General features: G+C 49.5%; 1 protein-coding gene across 7 annotated transcripts in view; it reads left to right on the plus strand.

The window, feature by feature from the left end:
- ZNF438 (zinc finger protein 438) overlaps positions 1-17,256 on the plus strand; it is a 175,545-nt gene extending 158,289 nt beyond the window's left edge. For 5 of the 7 annotated variants that reach the window (XM_060006349.1, XM_060006350.1, XM_060006352.1 and 2 more), the window contains 2 exons: positions 8,395-10,213; positions 11,529-12,685. In XM_060006349.1, coding sequence (XP_059862332.1) covers positions 8,395-10,213; positions 11,529-12,147 — 2,438 coding nt within the window. In that variant the 3' untranslated portion in view covers positions 12,148-12,685. Of the gene's footprint in view, positions 1-8,394; positions 10,214-11,528; positions 12,686-17,090 lie in introns of those variants that run through there. The other 2 variants (XM_060006351.1, XR_009518505.1) reach the window with 2 other exon arrangements.
- Positions 17,257-20,201: the final 2,945 nt, after the last annotated feature.

Here is a 20,201-nt window from a genome sequence, read left to right on the forward strand (position 1 = left end):
TGAAATTGAGCATTATTAAAAAGTATTTTAAATGTAGTACTTTTTAAATTTTCATTTGGGACATTAATTATATGACCCAAAAAGAATAATTAGCTACTAGAATTGAACAAAAACCACATTGTGTAATTTTTTTCTTTTATTGCCGTTAATGTTTTAGGTAACTGGCTTTTAAATTTGTTCATAAAGAGTGCTTGTTTCCCCATGCTTCGTGACATATTCACATATCTAATTTGTTCGATTTTATGGGCTACAGACCCTCTTTGGATGCTAGACTTTTCTTTCTATAAACAAGCTATCTTAAACTTACTTCTTAATGATCCCCCACCACCACCGCAGCATACTGAAATCTACAAGTGCTGTCAAAGTTCTGGTTGCCCTGACCCACCCTCTGAGAGTCCCCATATTTTCTCTTCCGAATTGAGAAACCCCGTGGCCATTGCTCTCACTGTCCTCCTGAGATGTGGCCAGAGTCGCTAGTCCCACTCTAGACCCCGTCCCTCCCAGGACCCCTGAGACCTGGGCTTACCCCCATCCCCTGAAGGGCCACCAGGGGAGTTTTGTCCCCTGCTAAGCTGGAGAACAACAGCAGTTAGCATCAATGCTCAGTATAAACAAAAGAGGAGAGGGTGTCCCCAGAAAACAGCCCTTTACAATGCACGTATGTTCACTCCTATTCACTAGAACTGTTCATTCATCTGCTTAGCACTTTGTCAACTGGATGCAAAAATTGGGGGGCGGGGCAGGGGAAGAGAGCCTGATAGGCTGGATCAGATGTAACAAGTGAGCTGTCAGAGAGAAGTGCTTTACAGGTTTATGGGGAGCATCGTTCACAAGTAATAGTTATTTCCTCCCGCTTTCCTTGATTTACCTCTTAAAAAAGAAATACCCGTTTAAGGGTTCAGTGCTGCTGCCGTATGATTCACGGTCAAGATTTGTGCGTTTTTTCCTCCCACCAAAAATAAATGTCAGGAGCTTCGTACTTCTTGGCAAGAGAAGGTAGGAAACTGCTGAGAATCTAACATGTGGTAAGCACTACCCTGGCACGTTTAATGCGTACTTTCTTCATTTAATCCTGACAGCGACCAGATACTATTATGCCCATTTCATAAAGGGGAACATTCAGGCTGAGTGACTCTCCCAAACCACGAGACAGAGACAGGAGTTGAACCCACATCTGTCTGAACCCCCAAACCCGTGATCTTACCACTAGAGACTGTGATGGTGACTGTCACCATGCGTAATAGCTTCCAGGCAGCAGGTAGACCTGGGAAGAGCCTTTGGAGTCACGCGGGCCAAGGCTTGAGTTCCAGCCTGTTACCCGCTGGCTGCAAAATCTTCATCTGTAAAATGCACGTAACAGTAACTCCTGACCCAGCGCGTTGTGGGGATTAAAGGACATAACGCGCGCGAAGTATTTTGCACAGCACCTGACACGTAAATTGGGAACATGCTCGCTTCCTTTGTACAGTGTCAGATTTCCTGAACTTGGGCTCCTAGTAGGATGACTCTACGCGGGCTGAGTGCCGTAGATGTGTGGACTGGAGTGATGCTTGGCTTCCCGAGTCCTTGGAAACAAAGCACCCGTGTGCCTGTGTTGCCAGCGCGCTTTACGGTACCATCTCTCCCGCCAGCACTCAGTACAGCCCTGTAGATGGCGCCGCAGAGCCGGGACATGCGGGGGAACGGGTGGGCGATGGCTCCACGTGTTTGTAGGTTTTTCAACAGAATTAAGTTGAGCTGCCTTGTGTTCTGAGACGTTTCTTTCATCTCAGATTTCTCCGGGGTTTTACCATGCTTGTTCTAACCAGAGACCATCCTGGGAAACAGTTTGAACCCCAACTGGAACTTATTATTGGAAAGCCAAGTGGGAGGGAGGACAGGGATGCCAACCAATAAAGTTTAAGATAGGGTTTTTCAGTTCAATAACGTTAAAACCTAAACAAGTCCTAAAAGTTTTGGCTCTTTCGTGGCCAAGACTTGGCAACACTTTCGCTCTGAGCCTGGAGCCAGGGACTGCGTCAAGAGCGGGGGGCCCCCTCTCTCCACCTCCGCTCCGGCTTAGCCGCGGGCCCTCGGGTCCCCACAGGTGGAATGAGGGGCAGCCGTGCCCGAACCAGCCAAGGGTCGGGTGGGAAGAACTCTGTTCAGAAGCAGCGCTGCGGGCCTCGGTTCATGCCGGTGGGAATCGGGAAGTGAGCTGCTTGCGGCTCTTGGACAGTCACCCGCCCCGTGTTCCTGTCTCTTAACACGGTGTGCGGGGCCACGTTGTGGCACAGTTAGAGGGGGCTGGCTCAGATGCGGGCGCGCGGTGCCACTGGGCCCTCGGCTTCCATCCGCCGCCTGGCAGGGCAGCTGACACGCACCAGCCCCGGGCTCTGGAGGAGATGGAGGGGGACGCACACGGTGCTTTCTCCGGACAGATACCTGGCCGCCTTTCTGGGTTTGTCAGAACCCTGTGGATAGGAAGTGGGAAACTCAGCTTTGAATATCTGCTTTTACCTTCAGGTGACTATTACCTTTTCATCAGTTCTCTAATAAGTGGGCTGTTGGAAAGAATCATTTGATGGTAATTGAAGTTTGGAGATATGACAAGCCATCGCTATTTCAAATTTTTTTCTTCTCCTTAAAATCCAGAGATAAAAATTATATTTTGGAGCTAATTAGGGCAATTTTGTAAAGAATTTTCCCCCTTTTGAGGGGAGGATGAAGGAGAGGAAGGAAGGTCACTGCTTTGCATTGGAATGGGACGGACCTGGGTTGTGTGGATTTTGGCATGTAATTAACTTCCTCAAGCCTCTTTTTGCCTCATCTGTAAAAGGGGACAATAATGTTTATTTGCAGAGTTTGCATAAGGATTCAATTAAAAGACCAGCATAGATTCTAGACCATAATAAGGACTCATTGCCTCCTCGTTTTCCTTTAATCCACAGTTAGATCAAATTCTCACCCTGTAAATGTCACTCTTCAAAATAATTGTTCAATATGCTTAACATATTAAAAACAGTCCACATTTAAAATCCTAATGCTAAGTATTTGCATTGTAGAACTGTGCAAAAATTAATTTTACTGAGTGAGGCTTTTATGTTTTCAGTTTAGAAAAGTCCATGTTTAGTGCCTCAGAGTCCTGTGGGTCTAACTGTGTTACGGGTAATTCCGCAGGATTTCCAGAAATGATGAATGTCAGTAGAAATTTCGACTTACCATTTAGTGCACAGTTCTGTGAAATCTGTAAGTCAGTAGGTGACAGGTGACGGGGTTTAGATCACACCATCTGGCAGAGGCCTTGTAAGTGTGTCGTGGAGTAAACCACTGTTGCAACTACGAGGCCAAGAAAGCCTTCCCACAATCAGACAGCTCAGTGTTTTAAAAAACTTAATGGCATTTGCAGTTTCTCTAAACACTCCTATTGATCAAACCTCTTTAAAAAGAAAAAGAAAAGAAAACCCCTGTAGTTATTGTAGCATAACTGACCTTTATTGCAGACGGCCCTGTTTTATTTTAAAGAGCCCGTGTTGGGAGGAACAGTTCTCAGGACTGCGGTTGTCCTTCGGGGATGAGCTCTGATGCTTCTCAGGGCTGAACCTTGGGGGGTAGTGATGAACTGCCTGTCAGACGATTCGATTACTTCCCTTATCATTAGCGATTCTCATCATTAAGTAGGCAAGGAAAGTAAAAACCCGAGATGCTCTCAAGGTGTCATCTGGACACAGTCATTTACGTACGGACGCACACTTACCCATCACAGATATCCCCACGGATAACCTTTTGCAAAACGGATCCAAAAGGGAAACTTTCGTTTTCCTTTTATTCATTCAAAAAATATTTGTAAGTACCTCCTGTGTGCCAGGCCCCGAGAGCATTCAGTGGGAGACACACATTCAGCCCACCCCGACCTGTACTTCCCCCGGTGGCTCCACCCCGAAGGCCACACTAAGGCCAGTTTCTTTAGTTTCCTTTGAGAGAGATTCTGTGTGTATACAGGAATAGATCTGTGTGTGTTTCTCACTGCTTTTTTTTTTAAATCCAAGTGATAGCATACGGTAAACCTCACATCTTGGAGAGTATTCCACATCAGTCTAACTCATTCTTCTTTTCCACTGTGGCACAGTATTCCGTTGTATGGTTGGATGAGTATTGTATTAGTACCCTGTTGCTGGACGTTTTAGTAATTCCTAGGGGTTCTTTTTTCCTTCTATTTTTGTGGCCTCGCCGTCTTTCTCCTGCCTTGCTTTTCTTCTGATGCATCGTTTCATTCCCTATCACTGCATCATTAATGATTCTGGGAGGTGGGACTCAGCACCACCTTCGTGAAGACCCCACCCTTGTATGTAATCCCCAACAGATCCGGGCAGGCATGAGCAAGTTAGCTTACTGTGCAAGGCCTTGTCTTTTCACCCCACAGACTTCTCGTGACTAGCTTGTGGTTAGTGATCATGAAGCCAGTTGATACGCTCTTCTACGCCAGCACCCACTTCTTTGAATTGCAGGGAACTGAAGGATGACTCTGTGCGGCGGGCCCCGTACTTCTCACCCAGGGCCCTGTGGTCTCAGGCCACCAGGCTGCTCACCGATCAGTGTTCTCTGTTGCCGGGACAGCTGGTTACCCTAAAGAGTTTCCTGTGCTCCTGGACCACGGTCGGCCTCCTTTTCTTTTGACTGCCATTGCTCTTTGTGTGTGATTTTATTTCCACTGTAATGGACGAACTCTTGAAGATCAGTTGAAGCACATCCACTTTTTTTTTTTTTTGCGGTACGCGGGCCTCTCACTGCTGTGGCCTCTCCCGTTGCGGAGCACAGGCTCTGGACGCGCAGGCTCAGCGGCCATGGCTCATGGGCCCAGCTGCTCCGCGGCATGTAGGATCCTCCCGGACCGGGGCACAAACCCGTGTCCCCTGCATCGGCCACCAAGGCAGGCCGAAGCACATCCACTTTACATGTATCGTAATTAGCTCCCTCCCTCGCCTTTGGAATGGCTCAATAAAGATAGTTGGTTTCATTGCTGGAAACCTTAACTGTCAGAAGGTTGCTTCCTTACACTTGGTCATAAAACCTAGGAAGCCCCTTCCCAGTGGAAGTTTTGGGGACCTTGACGTGACCTTGACCACCGCTTGTTGCTTCAGCTGCATCGTCTCTTCTTTGTTATTTCTGCTCCTCATTGTGCTGGCGTCGCCGTTCTCTGCCTCTGAGGGTCAGTTTTCTGTTTCTAGCTGTTCCTCCTCTCTTCACTCTAATCCCCGTCTTTTTCCCTCCTCGCATGTCTGTTTTCTTTAAAGCGACGTCTACTCCAGAGCTTGCTTGTTTCTGCCACTATTTGTGGGGTTCACATCCCAACAGCATCACTTACTGTCTCTCTTGTTAGTTCCTCAGGTGGTTCGTCAGTTGGCCTCACCTCTCCCCTTTATCTCAAAAGGTTTTGTTGTTGTTTGGTTTGGTTTTTCGTTTGTTTGTTTGTTTTTAAATCATGGTGCAAACCCATTTCCTTATGCTGGCAGTGGGCAAATTTTCAAAGTAATTTGGCATTGTTCAAGCTTGCTTTTAAGTTATGGTTTTTTTTTTTTTTCTTTCAGCCACTGGTCACTTTATCACAAATACCACTTACAAATTAAACAAATAATTATCAGATTTCTGAGCCCATGCCTAACCCTGTTCCAGGCCCTGAAGAGGCAGATAAACTCCCCTCCCTCGAGAAATTCACTCCAGAGGTGGGGGGGCTGCGGACCATAATGAAGTCCGTGAGCACGTGTACGGGAGAAAATTAAAACAGGAAGGCGGGGCAGGGAGCTCAGAATGGGGTACAGGTTACTGAGGCGCTCAGGGAAGAGTTCATCACGAAGAGGCCGTTTGAACAAAACTTGAAGGGAATGCTGCAGCAGGTACCGGCGGTCACCTAGGGAAGCAGTCAGGGTGGTGAGAGCGCAGGCGAGGACCAGCCCCGGGGGGGCGGTTGGCGTGCCTGGAGGCGGTGCGGGTCAGAGGGCTCCCAGGAGCCGAGGGCGCCAGGCCCTGGAGGCCCCTGCGAGGACTTGGGCTCTGGCTCGGGGACGAAGAGCCGACTGCACAGACTTGAGCAAGACAAGTGACATGTCTTGTGCTGCGATGCGTTACTGTCACGTACTATTTCAAGAGGACTCGCGGCTAATTAAGGCCAGCATAGCCTTTCTTCCAGCTCTTCTCGCTATAAATATTGTGTGCTCGATCACTTAGGAGTATGGCCTAGACAGAAATCACCCAATGTTTCTTCTTTTTTCCCTCCCTCACCCCGATAGGTTGTGTAGATGCAAAGACCATTGTGATTGTTAGTGGAATTATTTAATAAGCCTTGTCCCTAGGCAACCAAAAGCTTTCAATACTTTTAAGCTCTCTGCAAACTTTCACCAGTTCTGATTTAGTATATTTATCAATACGTACAACTTACGTCAGTACTTCTTCCAGAAAGATGAGATGAGGCTTAACATGAAAGACGTTTAAATTTAAAGGCTGTGAAAATAGAAGTAAAAAAATGAATTAAATTATGCAGGAAGATGAGGCAAATGTAGCATATCAATTTGGGTGACTGTTGTGAGGTGATCGACCAGTTTACCCGTGAACTTCATGGTAGCAAAGCCAAAAGGGAAAAACAACAGATTACATAATTATCCTTGTCTGATGCCCCCAGACCGTAACACGACTCTTTTTCCCTCTTCCTCTAATGTAAGCTACCAAAATAATTTGGTCTGTCAGGATATATTTCAGCCTTATTCCTCCTGTGCTACTATTTGTTTACTCGCAGAGTGTCATTTTTGCTGAAAACATCAATTTTCTGCTAAAATTGCCACTTCACTAACTGTAGACATGAAAATCAAGGTTGATTTTTTTTAATGTTCATTTGTCTGCTTTACCAGATTGCCAGCTACCTAAGGCAGAAATTGTATCCATTCATCTTTAGATCCTTGGTGGCCCCTAAAGAAATAGTTCTTCAGTCCTCTTCCTATGACTCCAAAACCTAACAGGCTCTGAAAACAGAAAATGTTATCAAACGTTGGGTACCAAAACTCATTCAGAGGCAAAGCCTGAACTGAAATAAGACCCTTTAAAAACCTTCATGTTTTTCCCCCTTGTGAAGACTCATGTGTTACTCCAGAGGTGGTACTAGGTACTAGGTACTAGGTACTAGGTTCCCCCTTGTGAATACTCATGTGTTACTCCAGAGGTGGTACTAGGTTTAACTAGGGGTACTCGGCAGACTCTGCTGGGTGTTATGTAACATCTGGCGTGAACATCTTACTACTTTCCTAAAATTTGAAAGTGTAAATTCCAAAATACATCTGGCCGCAGTGGTTTCAGAAGAGGACTCACGGGCCTGCCACATCCACTGTCTAGAATAGTGTAGGTACCTGGTAAACACGCGTTGAAGTGAAGCTTGACTAACACGAGGTACTTAGAAATGGGAAGCTCCTCTGAAGCCAGGCCTTGAGGCCTCAGGGGATCAAGTCAGTGAATCAGCCCTGAGAAGCAAGAACTGTTTCCTTAATTGTCCCTCAGAGCAGTAATCACTGCTCTTCCGTCAGCCTAATAAATCTGGGGAATGTGAAGTGTTAGTCTGTCAGTTAAAGTTGTTCCTCTTGGTGTCCTGGAAGGGGCTTTTTGTGTGATTCATGTATTTTTTATGTTGTCTCTGTATCTTATCACTGTGTATCTTTTTGTTTTTCTTCCAACATGCTTGTAAGGTGTCACATCAGCTTTTTTAATACCGGTGATTTAATTGCAAAAGCACACATAAACAGTTTGGAAGGTATGAGAAGAAATCCACAAGTCACACGGGAAAACAGCCACCAAGCCAGCATTCAGGCTGGAATTCATCCACAGTGCAGAACGAATTGGCTGCCAGTGGGTCAAACTGTGTATCCTGAAATTGAGTGAAAAAGAAGTTTGATACAAGAAACATTTGTTTCGTACCAAAGATACAGTGGGAAATAGCAAGGCAGATCCAATACGGGCTTCACGCTCACAGAGCTTAATAGGGAAAGCAAGACATTTATATGAAAGAAATAGAGTACAAGGCAGAACATGCCAGAGGGTGGGCAGCCCGGGAGCTTGGGGGAGGGGTGGGGTCGCCCTGGCAGAATTAGGCCAGTGGAGAGGACGGACTTGTGGAATACAAGGAGGGGGAAGCCCCAGCTCTCAGGAAGCTCTGTGTTTAGTCGTAGAGATGCATAAACAGATAAATTACCGTGGAGAGTGGTGAATCATCAGTCCTGGGAGGGTGGGCAGGAGCTGACCTTCAGGCTGGGTCTTGAGGAACACGGGGTTTGCCCCCAAGGGCAGGGCTGGGTCTAGGGATGCTTCTAGGCAGAGGGAATGGTAAGATGCTGATGTGACACCAGCGTGACTTTTTATGCTGCATTGTCCTTGCAGGTGAATCAAACAGCCCTCCTGGAACGATTCAGGGTGGGAAGGGTCTGCAGGGTAAGAGTCAGTTTAGAACCATCGCTCCAAAGCTTGCACCCCGAGTCCTGGCGCCCAGAGTGGTCCCGGGCCCGGCGCCCTCCCTCTCTGACCACGCGCATCCAGGCCCCTCCCTCGGCTCGAAGGCCCTGGGGATGCCCCCCCAGAATTACGCGCTGATGCAGGTGGCCGGCCAGGAAGGGACCTTCTCTCTCGTCGCTCTGCCACACGTCGCCTCGGCTCAGCCACTCCAGAAACCCAGACTGCCTCTGCCCAAGAACCTGAAGCTGCCCATCCCCCGGTACCAACGCCCAGGACATAGCAAAGGAGCCAGAAAGAAACCGGGGTGCAGCTCCTCCGACAGGGGCTGTAGCCAAGCTCCCGCCCAAACCCAAGCGGCCCCTCCCCTGCCTGAGCATCCCGAGGCCCCGCACAAGCCCAGCCCACCCAAGCCAGCGCTGGCACCCGGCCAGGCCCCGGCCTCGCTGACCAGTGGGGGTGGCTGTGGAGACCCTGGGCCCCCAGGGACCAGCGACCACGGAGGTCGGGACCCTCCCGCCGCCCCAGCGCTGTCCACACTGGAGGAGCCCTCTGCCGAGCGGGGCCTCCCGAAGAGTTCAGGGAGAGCAGGCGTTGCAGGCAAGAAGCCCTCCAGGAAGCCTGCTGTTGCCAGGGGAGAACTTAGAAAACAGGTCGACCCTGCCAGGGCCACGACCCATTTGTCGCCAGGCGTTATTGGAAACGCGGTTCAGGTGGTCCCTTCCATCCCCAGAGGTAAACTGCCCATCCTGCCCTACTCAAGAGCGAGGGCGTCGCAAGTTTACAAAGGCGGAGCAGCTGTGAACGTTGCGCATGTTTCTCTCCCTGGGCTCAGGGCAGCCGGTGATAAGACCTGGTCCATCCCGGAGGGCTTCTGTTCGGCCCCCCAGGTGGCCGACAGGGCACCTGCCCCACAGGCGTCGTGGCAGAGCCCCTGCGACAGGGCCTACTGTCCGGCCACCAAAGCCGACCTCAACCACAAAACAAAACCGAACGGCGGGGCAGCCAAGAGAAGAGGAAGAAAACGGAAGGTGCCGGATGAACTTCTGACATTTCAGGGTAAAAGGAGGAAATGTGTCAGTAATAAGTGTAAAGATGGCAAAGAAAGAGCCAAAGCCGAGCCCCAGGAATCCAGGGACCAGAAACCTGGGGCTGTGAAAAAATACCGCAGCATCATGCCCAAACCTGTCCTGGTCCTGCCGGCCCTGGCTGCCCTGGCCTCGCCCGCGGCCACGCTACAGCCCCCGGCGCCCGGCAGCCGGGAGCACGCGTTGTTCAATCACTCCCTCGCCGCCCCCAAGCATCTGGGCTGCAGGCAGGACGACGGCCCCTCCCCGAAGCCCGGCTCGGCCTTTAGAAATGGGTTCCCCGGCCTCAAGAAGCCTTCGCACGGATGCCACGTGTGCGAGCACGCCTTCCAGCCCAAGCAGCACCTCCGCGAGCGCGCCAACACGCACAGCGACAGCCGGCCCTACAGCTGCCGGCTCTGCCGCAAAGCCTACGTGCGGCCGGGCAGCCTGAGCGCACACGTGCGGCTGCATCACGGCGACTTCCGGCCCAGGAGGCTCGTGTGCTGCGAATTCTGCGCGAAGGTGTTCGGCCACGTCAGAGTCTACTTCGGCCACCTGAAAGAGGTGCACGGGGTGGCCGTCAGCACCGAGCCCTCCCCCTGCGAGCCGCAGCCGCAGCCGGGGGACTTGCTGAGGACCAGGGAGCAGACTGCCCGAGGGATGGAGGGACCGGTGGACAGGTGAGTGTGGGGATGCTTCGGATTTGAGGTCAGGGCCAGATTCCACATGCGGCAAGGTGGGTTTGGAAGACCCTCCCCCAGGTTAAGATTTCATAAGGGAGCTGCCACCTCTTCCCCCTGTTCTGTGAAGAGTGGCCGCATTCCTCTCTGGTCTCTGATCATTAGTGATTTTTGATGACTCCGCCTTCTACGAGCCAGGACACAGAGGTCCCTTTGAGGGACGCTGGGGACAGTTGGGCAAGAGATTAATTTTGCATCTGAAATATGAAAGAGTAACTTAGAGTCTATAGTTCTGGTGCTTCCGAGAAGTAATGTTCTCCAAACTCTTGGCCACAGAATGTATACCCAAAGAGCACCATTTAGCCCAGAACACGGCGTGGCAGGTGGCGGGGACTCAGCGCGGCTCTGCCGCACGGACCAGCCCCCGGGTGCGGGCCCGAGGCGCAGCACTTGCCCTGTTTCCCCGTCAGGCCGGGTTTGCCGTCTCCTGTGTCCTTGTCTGTTCAGCGCTGCTTCCCAGCACCGTAAACGAGCCAGCTGAGTAATCTGAAAGACTGCCAGGCGGGTCTGAGAGTTGGAGTAAACCAGGGAAACGCCCTGGTCTGTCCACTTTGCTCTAGGTGATGGGGCGGAGGTTGCGCTGAAGGGAATGCTCGTCAGCACCGTGAAACTTCACCATTTTCCAGCACTTTAGATCCTCGGCCCCTGACCGTTCCCAGTTGTCCTAATGGTTCTAAATCCTTTCTGTTCAATTTCAGCTTGGCCTGTCATATTCATTAAAAATAAGTTACGCCTGTCTTGTTTCCTCCCGGCCTTTCTGGGGGTTTCTCTGTGTCTCTGTAGGCATTTCTGCCCCTTTTCCTGAGGTACATAGCAGCCTCCCCAAAGAAACCTCACTTCTTAATTGTTGAACGGAGTCCATGCTGAGTTTTAGCTAAGGTGTCCAGCCTGCACTGGGTGCTCAGGGAGAAGGAGGGCCCGGGGGGCGGGGGGACAGTCGCCTCAGCTGGACCCAGCGAGTTCCTGCCGCTCTCCTGGTGCTCACGTCTGTTGCCATGGTAACCAAAGAACAGGTGGCTCCCGGGGGAGCCTCCTTCCGAAGTGGACCCTGCGGGCGTGGGAAGTGTGAGGCCCCAGGCAGCACTGACCTTGGCCTTCACCGTGGCCTCTGCCTCCCACGCGCTCTCTGCTTGCCCCTCCTTCGGCCCCTCTTCGGTGAGTGTGTCTGAGATCCCCGAAGGCCAGGAGCTGTAAGGAGAAGTTCCGCTTGTATTCTTCCATGAGATCTGATACAGACTCTTTCCCCCCTTTCCAGGGAGACCAAGTCCAGCCTGGAAGAAGACCTCCTTCTAAACCAGGCTGATGAGGTCAAATTCCAGATCAGATGTGGCCGCTGTCAGATCACTGCCCAGTCTTTTGCTGAAATCAAGTTCCACCTGCTTTACGTTCATGGAGAGGAAATCCAGGGCCAGTTGCAAGAGGAGCTCTCACCCTCCCCAGGAAGCAGGGGAGCTCAGGGAGAACTGGTTCAACAGGCTGCTCCTTTCTGGAAACATCCTGAGAGAAGAAAGCAGCTTAAGCACCGTCCCTTGGACGGGGAGCTCTGTGCAGTCCCCAGACTGAAAAAGCAACTCTACCTCCGTCATCAGAATGAGGTAGAGATACTTGCGAAACGTGAAGGAGCCCAGCCAGGACCCAGTGAGCCCGGAGGACACCCCCAGGGCCCCGAGGGTCCCGGCCCTGACGCTGCCCTCTCCCCGCCCCGGCCTGGCTTTCGCTGCGTCCTTTGTGCACAGATGCTGGGAAGGAAGGAAGAGCTGCTCCTGCATTGGGAAGAGCGCCACAAGTGCGAGGACCCTCTGAAACTCTGGACGGTTCTCAGCACGCTCTCCAGCCAGGGAGTCATCGAACCTTCCAGCGAGACCGGAAAATGAGACAGGGAGCCAGGGGGTAAGGGGAGGTTTTCTCTCCGCTTCCTCTGTTCCATGGTGGTGCTTAATACCAAAAATCAAGCAGGTTAGGATCAGCTTTAATGAGCACAGGGAGTTTTGTACAGTTTTATTTTATTATGAAATATATATGTATGGGACTTCCCTGGTGGCGCAGTGGTTGAGAGTCCGCCTGTCGATGCAGGGGGCGCAGGTTCGTGCCCTGGTCCGGGAGGATCCCACATGCCGCGGAGCGGCTGGGCCCATGAGCCATGGCCACTGAGCCTGCGCGTCCGGAGCCTGTGCTCCGCAACAGGAGAGGCCACGGCAGTGAGAGGCCCGCGTACCGCAAAAGAAACAAACAAACAAACAAATATATATATATACACACACACATATATATGTACATATGCCCTTGATGCATATTTTTCTAACATAATGCAGTTTTATTTTAAAATTCTATGTCCTGTTAGTATCTGAGACTTTATTTCAGATTCAATAAAAAGATAAATTTGCAGATTGAAATGTAGAGTATTATAGGCTATTCTTCAAGCACGGTTTTTAGTAAAAACACGTGTTCGAGTTATTTCCTGTCTGTGTGCGTGTATGTGTCCTTCTGTTCACATGTTTTCTGTTTAAGTAGGTCGACAAATGTGGTAAATGTCCAGGTGACAAAATCATTTCTGTCTCAACCCTGGCCTATTGTTGATCTTTATCAGATTCTCTAGTTTGTTTGAATATGCCGTAGAGCAGCACCTTAAACAAGGTTCTCATCTGTCATAACTGGAAGTCCGTGTTTTCAGGACTTTGATTTTTTTTAATTCATTTTCTTAAGTGCACATCCGTTGAAGCTTAGGTGCTATAAGTCTGATACCTGTAGTGTTCCCGTCAAAGTCATCAGCCATTTCTTAGTACTTCAGCTAATAGAAAAACCACTTTTTTGTTAAAAAGTTATTTTCAAAAAGTCTTTTGAGTCAGAAAATTTACAACCTGGAGAGTGAACTGGGTAGTTCAGCCCAGATGTCAGGTGTCTCAGCGGCCTTTCCTCTTCCCCAGTAACTTCAGAGGGCTGTCACTGGCTGATCAATTTTAGATGCAACTGTGCCTTTCAAGCCCGGGTCCTCTTTGAAAGTCAGGAGTAAATGATTGCCTGTTAAATTCTTGGGAAATTACCTCGAATCAGAAATGTTGCCATTTGAAGTTTCTGGCCGTCCTGGCTGCAAAATCGTTCTCTCGGAATGCGGGAGTCTGAACACTTCAAGCCACTGGGATCCCGGGCTTTGGTTGAAAGCGCCATGCACGTGGCCAGCCCTGTTCCTGAAGCTGGGCCCGGGCATCGTCATAACATTTTTCTGTGTTAAAGGAAGTTACCTAAACGGAGGAAGACCTAAGTTCTAACTGATGAGCTAGCGGGTCTTAAATCATCTTTCTGAATGTCTCGTTTTAAAACCAAGTGTTCATAAGTACAATTTGGTTCAAATAGCGCAAAAAAAGGAAAACTCAATCCTTGGCTTTTTTGCAAATAGTTTTATAAATTTGAGAATAAGAAGGTGGGATAGAAATCTCGGAAAGATTCTGCTGTGGTTCATCAATCGATCACACTGCACCCAATCTCAGAGAGATACTATCAGACCTCCACTGTGTGAATATTTTTAGAACTCGGCTAGTCACGGGACAGCTTTACCATTCAGCTCAGCATCTAGTTTGTTTTGGGAAGAGTGGTCTCGGAGACACTAACAAATGAGAGCTACCACGAATGCTACTTGAGTTCAAACCATGAAACTTGACTTAAACTCTAAAGTGCTTCTTAGACCCCTCTGTCTTCAGATGCTAAGCAGTATTTCTGAAATACTGGCCAAGAAGGCCTCGGGCAGAGGAGCGGGTCCGGTTGGAGACAAAGGTGTGGGGGGCAGAGTGCATCCACCCCGCACATAGAGGAGAGTCCGAAGTCCCCGAGGTTGCGAGGACTCTCGCCTGTGGCCCATGTTTAATCCCATATTCTTGCAGTGAGAACAAGACAGCAAGGGCTCAGGTAGCCTCTGGAAAGAAATAGAGGGTTAGGATGGGCCAAGAGCAAAGCTGGGGAGATGCAGTTGGCTCTTCACGAAGCGCTCTGCCTGGGTCCCCTTCTCAGGACGCTCCCTGCGTTTCTCCAGGAGCAGCCCAGTGCCACCTAGGTCAGGGAGTTTCTGGTCCTTAATGACGACGCTTCTTCAGTGGGAATGCTGCAAAAAGGGACTCCGACTGGGGAGGTGGATAAAAGGGAATCGTTCAGCTAAAGAACTTCGGGAACAGCTCAAGTTGATTCCCCGGGGGGTCTTGCTTGCCAATCCTTCCGTGGGCGCAGACGTCCCAGCCTACGTAGGTGACCCACAGGCAGTGACGTGTACAAGGAGGTGCTGTGAGGCTTACTGCCCGTGAGTTGCCTTTCGAGGCCCCATTCTCCCACCGGTAAGATGGGAGCCGTGACACCCCCCCACCAAAGCATCTGTCGTGAATGGTCGATGCCACACAAATAGAGCGTGGGGCACACTTGGGCCACGGAGTAACTGGGGGCTGTTATTTATTATACCTTTGGGCAGACTTGCAAGAAGAGGTATGTGGTGCCGTAGAAGGGTAACTTAAAACAGCTCAGGTCGGCCTCACGTCCAGAATTCAAGGATAAAACCTCTGCGGAGAACCACAGACATTTGCATCTTTGCATAAAAAGTGTATTTTAATTTTTAAATAAACTGGGGTTGGGATCACATGGAGGTTTGGCGTCTACTTAGTCAATACAGGAGGTAAACTTCACTAGATGATCTCTGTTCTCAGTTCCACTGTGGGCCACGAATCCCTCCCCGGGGCTGCCCTCCGCGGCCTCTGCTGGCCCTGGTCACAGCGCCCGCCCCAGTGTCCTGAACCTCACAGTGGGCTTGTCTGTTTCCCACACTGGACCATAAGCCTTTTGAGGGCAGGGACTGTGTCTTTGCTCAGCACATAGCCCCAGAGGATCCAGCCCCTGACAAGGAACAGTGTACAATATTTGTTGAAAAAATAGATACGTGAGCAAAAGACACATAAAATTGTCCCTTTCCCTTTCTATGAGTGAATCCAGCTTCAGGAGCTCCCCACCTTAGAGCTAGGAAGGCACGGAGGCAGATTTGGTCTTAAATGCAGCACGTCCATTTCACCGCATGTCTTTTGCTTCTTGGCAAGTTGTCCCAGAGCCAGAAAAATGAGGGGTTTTTTTGGGTTTTTTTTTCTTTTTCTTTTGGCCCTAAATTATTTCTGAAAGTTACAGCATTTTAGATTTGTATTGTTTCATTAGCTGTCACTTTTATTCACGACCCCTTTCGTTTCTCTCTCTTTCTCTGGACCTCTTCCTGCTGGAGCTTGACCGTTCCTCTCATATGGAAAGTTGTCTGTCCATCAGCACGCCATAAATAATCCAACCTGCGTGCATTCCACTGTCTTCCCTGGCTCCATGCTCCTTCCCACCCCCCAGCTGCCCTGCTCCAGTTTTCTGTGGCCCCAGTGACATGATCGTTGGCAATAAATGCTCAGCTCCATTTATTTACTGGAATTCTCAGATCTGGACCAGTTTGCTCCATTCAAGCTGCTGACGTGTTTTGTTAGGTACACATTGTGTAGAATCTCCCCTTTGTGCTGAGCTCGGAGGAAAGGGCCACGGTAAGGATGAACTGGGATTTAACAGGTATTTAGCTTCAACTTTATATGGACTTGCCTAACGTCAGGCAGTCAGCAGCTTATCTGGACTTGGGGTCCAATACATATCTGAACCATATTCACCTCTCCAGGGATGCTCCTTTTGGAGGTGAAATGTTTATTGTATCTCATATTTGGTCATGGTCATGGTTATCCCCATAATAAAACTATAACCGTGGTTTTGCAAGCATATTTTAAACTTGTGTTTAGGATGTTAGCTAAGTAGTACATCACATCTTCCGTGCTCAGAAGTGTGAGAATGTTTCAATGTGTTGTCTTAACCCTAGGAGAAAATCCAGGGTCTACTGAAGGAGACCAAATGTGACACTTGTTCTGATTTTGATGTGAAGCTAAACAGGTTTGGGATTTTTTTTTTTTTCAGTGAAACTTGCTCACATGTTCAAAATTGCCCACCACGCCGTGGTCAGCTTAGCCATAAAGAATTCACCTGTAATAGGATGGCAGTACTTGCCTCTTTCAGTACATTCCACAAACAAAACTGCAAGTGGTTAGCATCACAATAGATCATGTTTTGATAAATCAGCCACTAAGTGCTACTCAAAAAAATGAAAGATTTTACCTTCTGTCATTAAGTAGGAATTTAATCTCCAGTCAGGTGTGGCAAAGAGACCGCCCACCAGGTGTTCTAAGGGCATTTGCAGAAACAGCCATGAACTTGATCTGATTATCGCCTGAGTTGTCATGCAGACCTTACCACAAAAATCTGGCCCCGGAGGAGATCCAGGGGCTCAAACATACGAGCTGCAGGACCCTCCCTAAGCTCTGGCTATTTCCGGAAGTCATTGCTAAGTGTGTGCTCTTATGAAACTAATACACTGCCTTTCCCCAGTCTCATCCAAATTAAAGCACAGTGAAATTTTTCCTAAGACATTCATTGAACCAAGCCTTTTTGACAATGGTCACAACTGAGGAAAGTTGAAATATCCAGGAAGACTTAAGTCCTTTGAATGGTGTTTATTCTTTCTTGAAGTGAAGGGTGGGTAGGGCCAGCACGAGGGCAGCAGTGCCACGTCAAGACACGGCATGAGGAACTTTCCGATGATGAAAGGAAAGGCCCAGTGGGGTGCCGTAGGGTAGTGGCGAGCCTGGGTCTAGGGTCCAGGCAGCAGAATGGGATTAATAGTTTGGTACCACCTCCATGGAACAAGCCAAATGTGACAATTTCTATCAAAATCTTTTTAAAATGCACAGACGTTTTGACCCAGGAACTCCACTTCCAGGAATCTGGCCTGTAGATATTACTGCACGAGTTCACAGACAGATGTGGACAAAGAAGGGCGCCTGCCATATCAGGAAACAAAGGATGTTGCAGCCGTCAAGCTGTCAGCCACTGCAGCCGCCCCAGGCTGTGCACCCAGAGCGGATTCGGGATGGAGACACCCAGGATGCCGGCCCCAGATAGCTAAGGTGCATATCAAAGGCATCATTTCAGTGAGCCCAGACCCTTGCGTCTTCCCATACACAGAAAATTGCTAAATTCATTAATTTGAGATGTCTGGTTTTCTTTAATTAACAGTCATCATTCGATGTTCTGATGACCTGAGTTTTTTTTGCAAAAACTCCTATATATCCTGGCTTCTCCCTTCCGGTCCCTCCAAGCGATCTGAGAGCCTCTCTCCCGGGCCTAAGTGCTTAGTATGTCCACCAACTAAAACGTAATTCTCAACTTCAGGGTTGTGGGTTTTTTTCAGTCGACACATATGTGAGGATGTTCAATGCAGCATTGTTTATAAGACTGAACACAAATTCAAGTATCCGTCAGAGCCGGTTTAAAGAAGCTTCAGTGCTCCAGGGGACGGAATACCGTGCTGCAGGAGAAGAGATGGGAGTTGCACCTCATGTGCTGAAATCTGTACTGTGTGCAGGAAGCAAGATGCAGAGCACGTACGGTGTGCTGTCATGTGAAAAAGGAGGAAGGAAGGGTGGGCGAGAAGGGGTCGATGTGTGCTTGTAATATGCATAGGAGTTTTCCCGGAAGGGGGCTTCAGGAAAGGGGTACCAGGAGATGGCAAAGCGGGACACTTACTTTTGCGTTATTGGAATGTTTGGCTGCATTTTATTTATTGTTTTTGGGTTGCAAAATGTCTTCACCGGATTAAGCAGTAGCTGGGCTGCCGTCGTTCGGGAAGGCCTCGGCAACGCTGTGAAGGAAGGAGAAGTCGTCTGACCCCTTGAGCTTGAGCCCCTGCTGCCTGACAGTTCCGCACCACAGCCCACAGGTACAAAAGTTTCATTTCGTAAAAATAATACAGTCTACATAATCATGCACTTTGCATCTTGAATGTTCTAATTTCTCCTTTTAATTCTGGCTCCCTCGCACTAAATTCATCTCATGACCCACCAATGAGGCCCCAATCTGAACTAGACTGCTACAGCCGTCAGACTTGTCACCCTCCCTGTCCCTCTGTGGCCTCCCTGGGCTGTCTGTCAACCCAGGCCCTCCAGTCCCTGCCGTCAGGGCCTGAAGGAGCACCGCCTCTCTCCCCAGATTTTCATTTTATAGGCCTTCTGAAGGGTGGCCTCAAGCCAAAGGGATGACTAATGCTGGCAAGTTCTGAAGCCCTGTGGCCCTAAGAAGGCCTTTTGGTGCCTCAGTGATGCCCTGGGGGGCTCCTGAGTGCCCTTTGGAAAAGAGTGAAGGTCCCTTAGGAACCCAGAGGCATCGCCACCTGGCCCAGGCTCACCCTGAAAAGCTCTTCCGAAGTTTCAGTTGACCAGAGTTACTGACTCTGGGTTTGGGCTGGGTTTGAAAGCGTCTCTCATTTCTCATCCTAATTCAAATAAAATGGTGCAGCAGAAATCTGGTCCTCTGAAGAAGATGCAGATTCTGACGGCATTGGAACCTACTGGAACCAACAGCCTTCCTCTCCCCTCTGCCCTCTCCTCCTCTCCTCGCCTGTGCTAAGAAGCCCACATCGGGCCAGGTTTTCTGAGGATGTGGGTGTGACCCCCTCCTCCTCGTCCTCCTGGCCTCACTGTCCTGTCAAATGTTCTGCCGTTTTGCCAGGCCTGCGGTATAACTGGGTCACTAGGGTAGAACGTGGCCGAAGAAAGGGCCACTTAGACTCCAAAACGATCTGTATCCTTCCCCCATCTCCAGGGAGGGAGGCTGAAACTAGACCAAGTCTCTCACGGATGCGAACAAACTCCCACCCCTCCCATGTCCAATACCCGGTGCTGCCGTGAACACAAGGTCTGTCTGTCACGCAGCTGTCGCTTGGCCCAGAGCACTCAAAGTTAACACCTAGTTAATCACATTCTCCTGTGTGTATTCCTCGGAGGGCCCTCTCTCGCAATTTTCATGTGTTGGCTTAAATAAAATCTGTCTGGTTCCCCTTTTCATAGCAGCTTAAATCTGTCCCAAGTTGCCCAAAAAAGTGTTTATGGAACTACTCACGGGTCCTCCAGGGAGATTTCCCAATCAACACACAGGCGTGAGTGCCCAGCTCATGTGGAGACCCACACCCTAGCCCACTTGGGGCCCCCCGGCTGGAAAGCCAGCCCAGCACAGAGCACCACTGGTCTGAGAAGATCCTCCGCACTTCCAGTCACATGGGGTTACCCAGGAGATGCTGTTGCCCAGCTGTACTTTTCCGTTTGCACATAGACGGGAGCATAGGACTCTTTCATTGACAGTAAGAGGCAGTAGGAGAGAAGGAAATTGGCTGTGATCGGATGTTTTCATTTTGCTTTGATTTTCATCAGTGCCCTGAAAACACTATTTCAAACATCTTCATCATCTCATACGGAAAATAATAACCTCAGTGGTATTTGTTAACTCTGAGGGCCCTTATTATTGAAGAGGGCAATCTTATGCCAGTTTCACAAAGGACTCGTGCTTTTCTGGGGCCAGTGGGATTCACTGGGGATTTCAGTCCACTCACAACTGGGAAAATTTCCCCATCATAAAATCCATTGCCAAAATGGACCCCAATTGGCCTCCTGGTTGACAATCCCAGAAGGGAAAGTTCTGGGCTCCAAAATGAAGCGATTTGCTCAAGAGTTGAGACAGTAGCAGGAAATCATGCTGTCTTGACCCAAGGTTTGCTCTCTGCTGAGGATAACGGAGAGTTTGGGGCTGCAGGGCCATCAGTGTCACAAGTAATCCATTCAGAAATAGCGAAAGGCCTTCTACTATTAACAAGGAAGTTAAAACAGTTTCAGCCGGACTTAAGCATACTTGGGCATTAATAGTCTTTTAACTTAGTGGGAAAAAACCACTGCGACTTAGTTGGTGGTGAAGCTGATGGAGGGGGAAGATGAAAGAGCTACTTCTCCTGAAGTGGACGTGTTTGACCAAATTTCAGGAAAACAGCCTAATGGCTCTCTTT

The sequence above is a fragment of the Delphinus delphis genome, chromosome 2 (genome assembly GCF_949987515.2).
Source record: "Delphinus delphis chromosome 2, mDelDel1.2, whole genome shotgun sequence".
NCBI classification, from domain to species: Eukaryota; Metazoa; Chordata; class Mammalia; order Artiodactyla; family Delphinidae; genus Delphinus; species Delphinus delphis.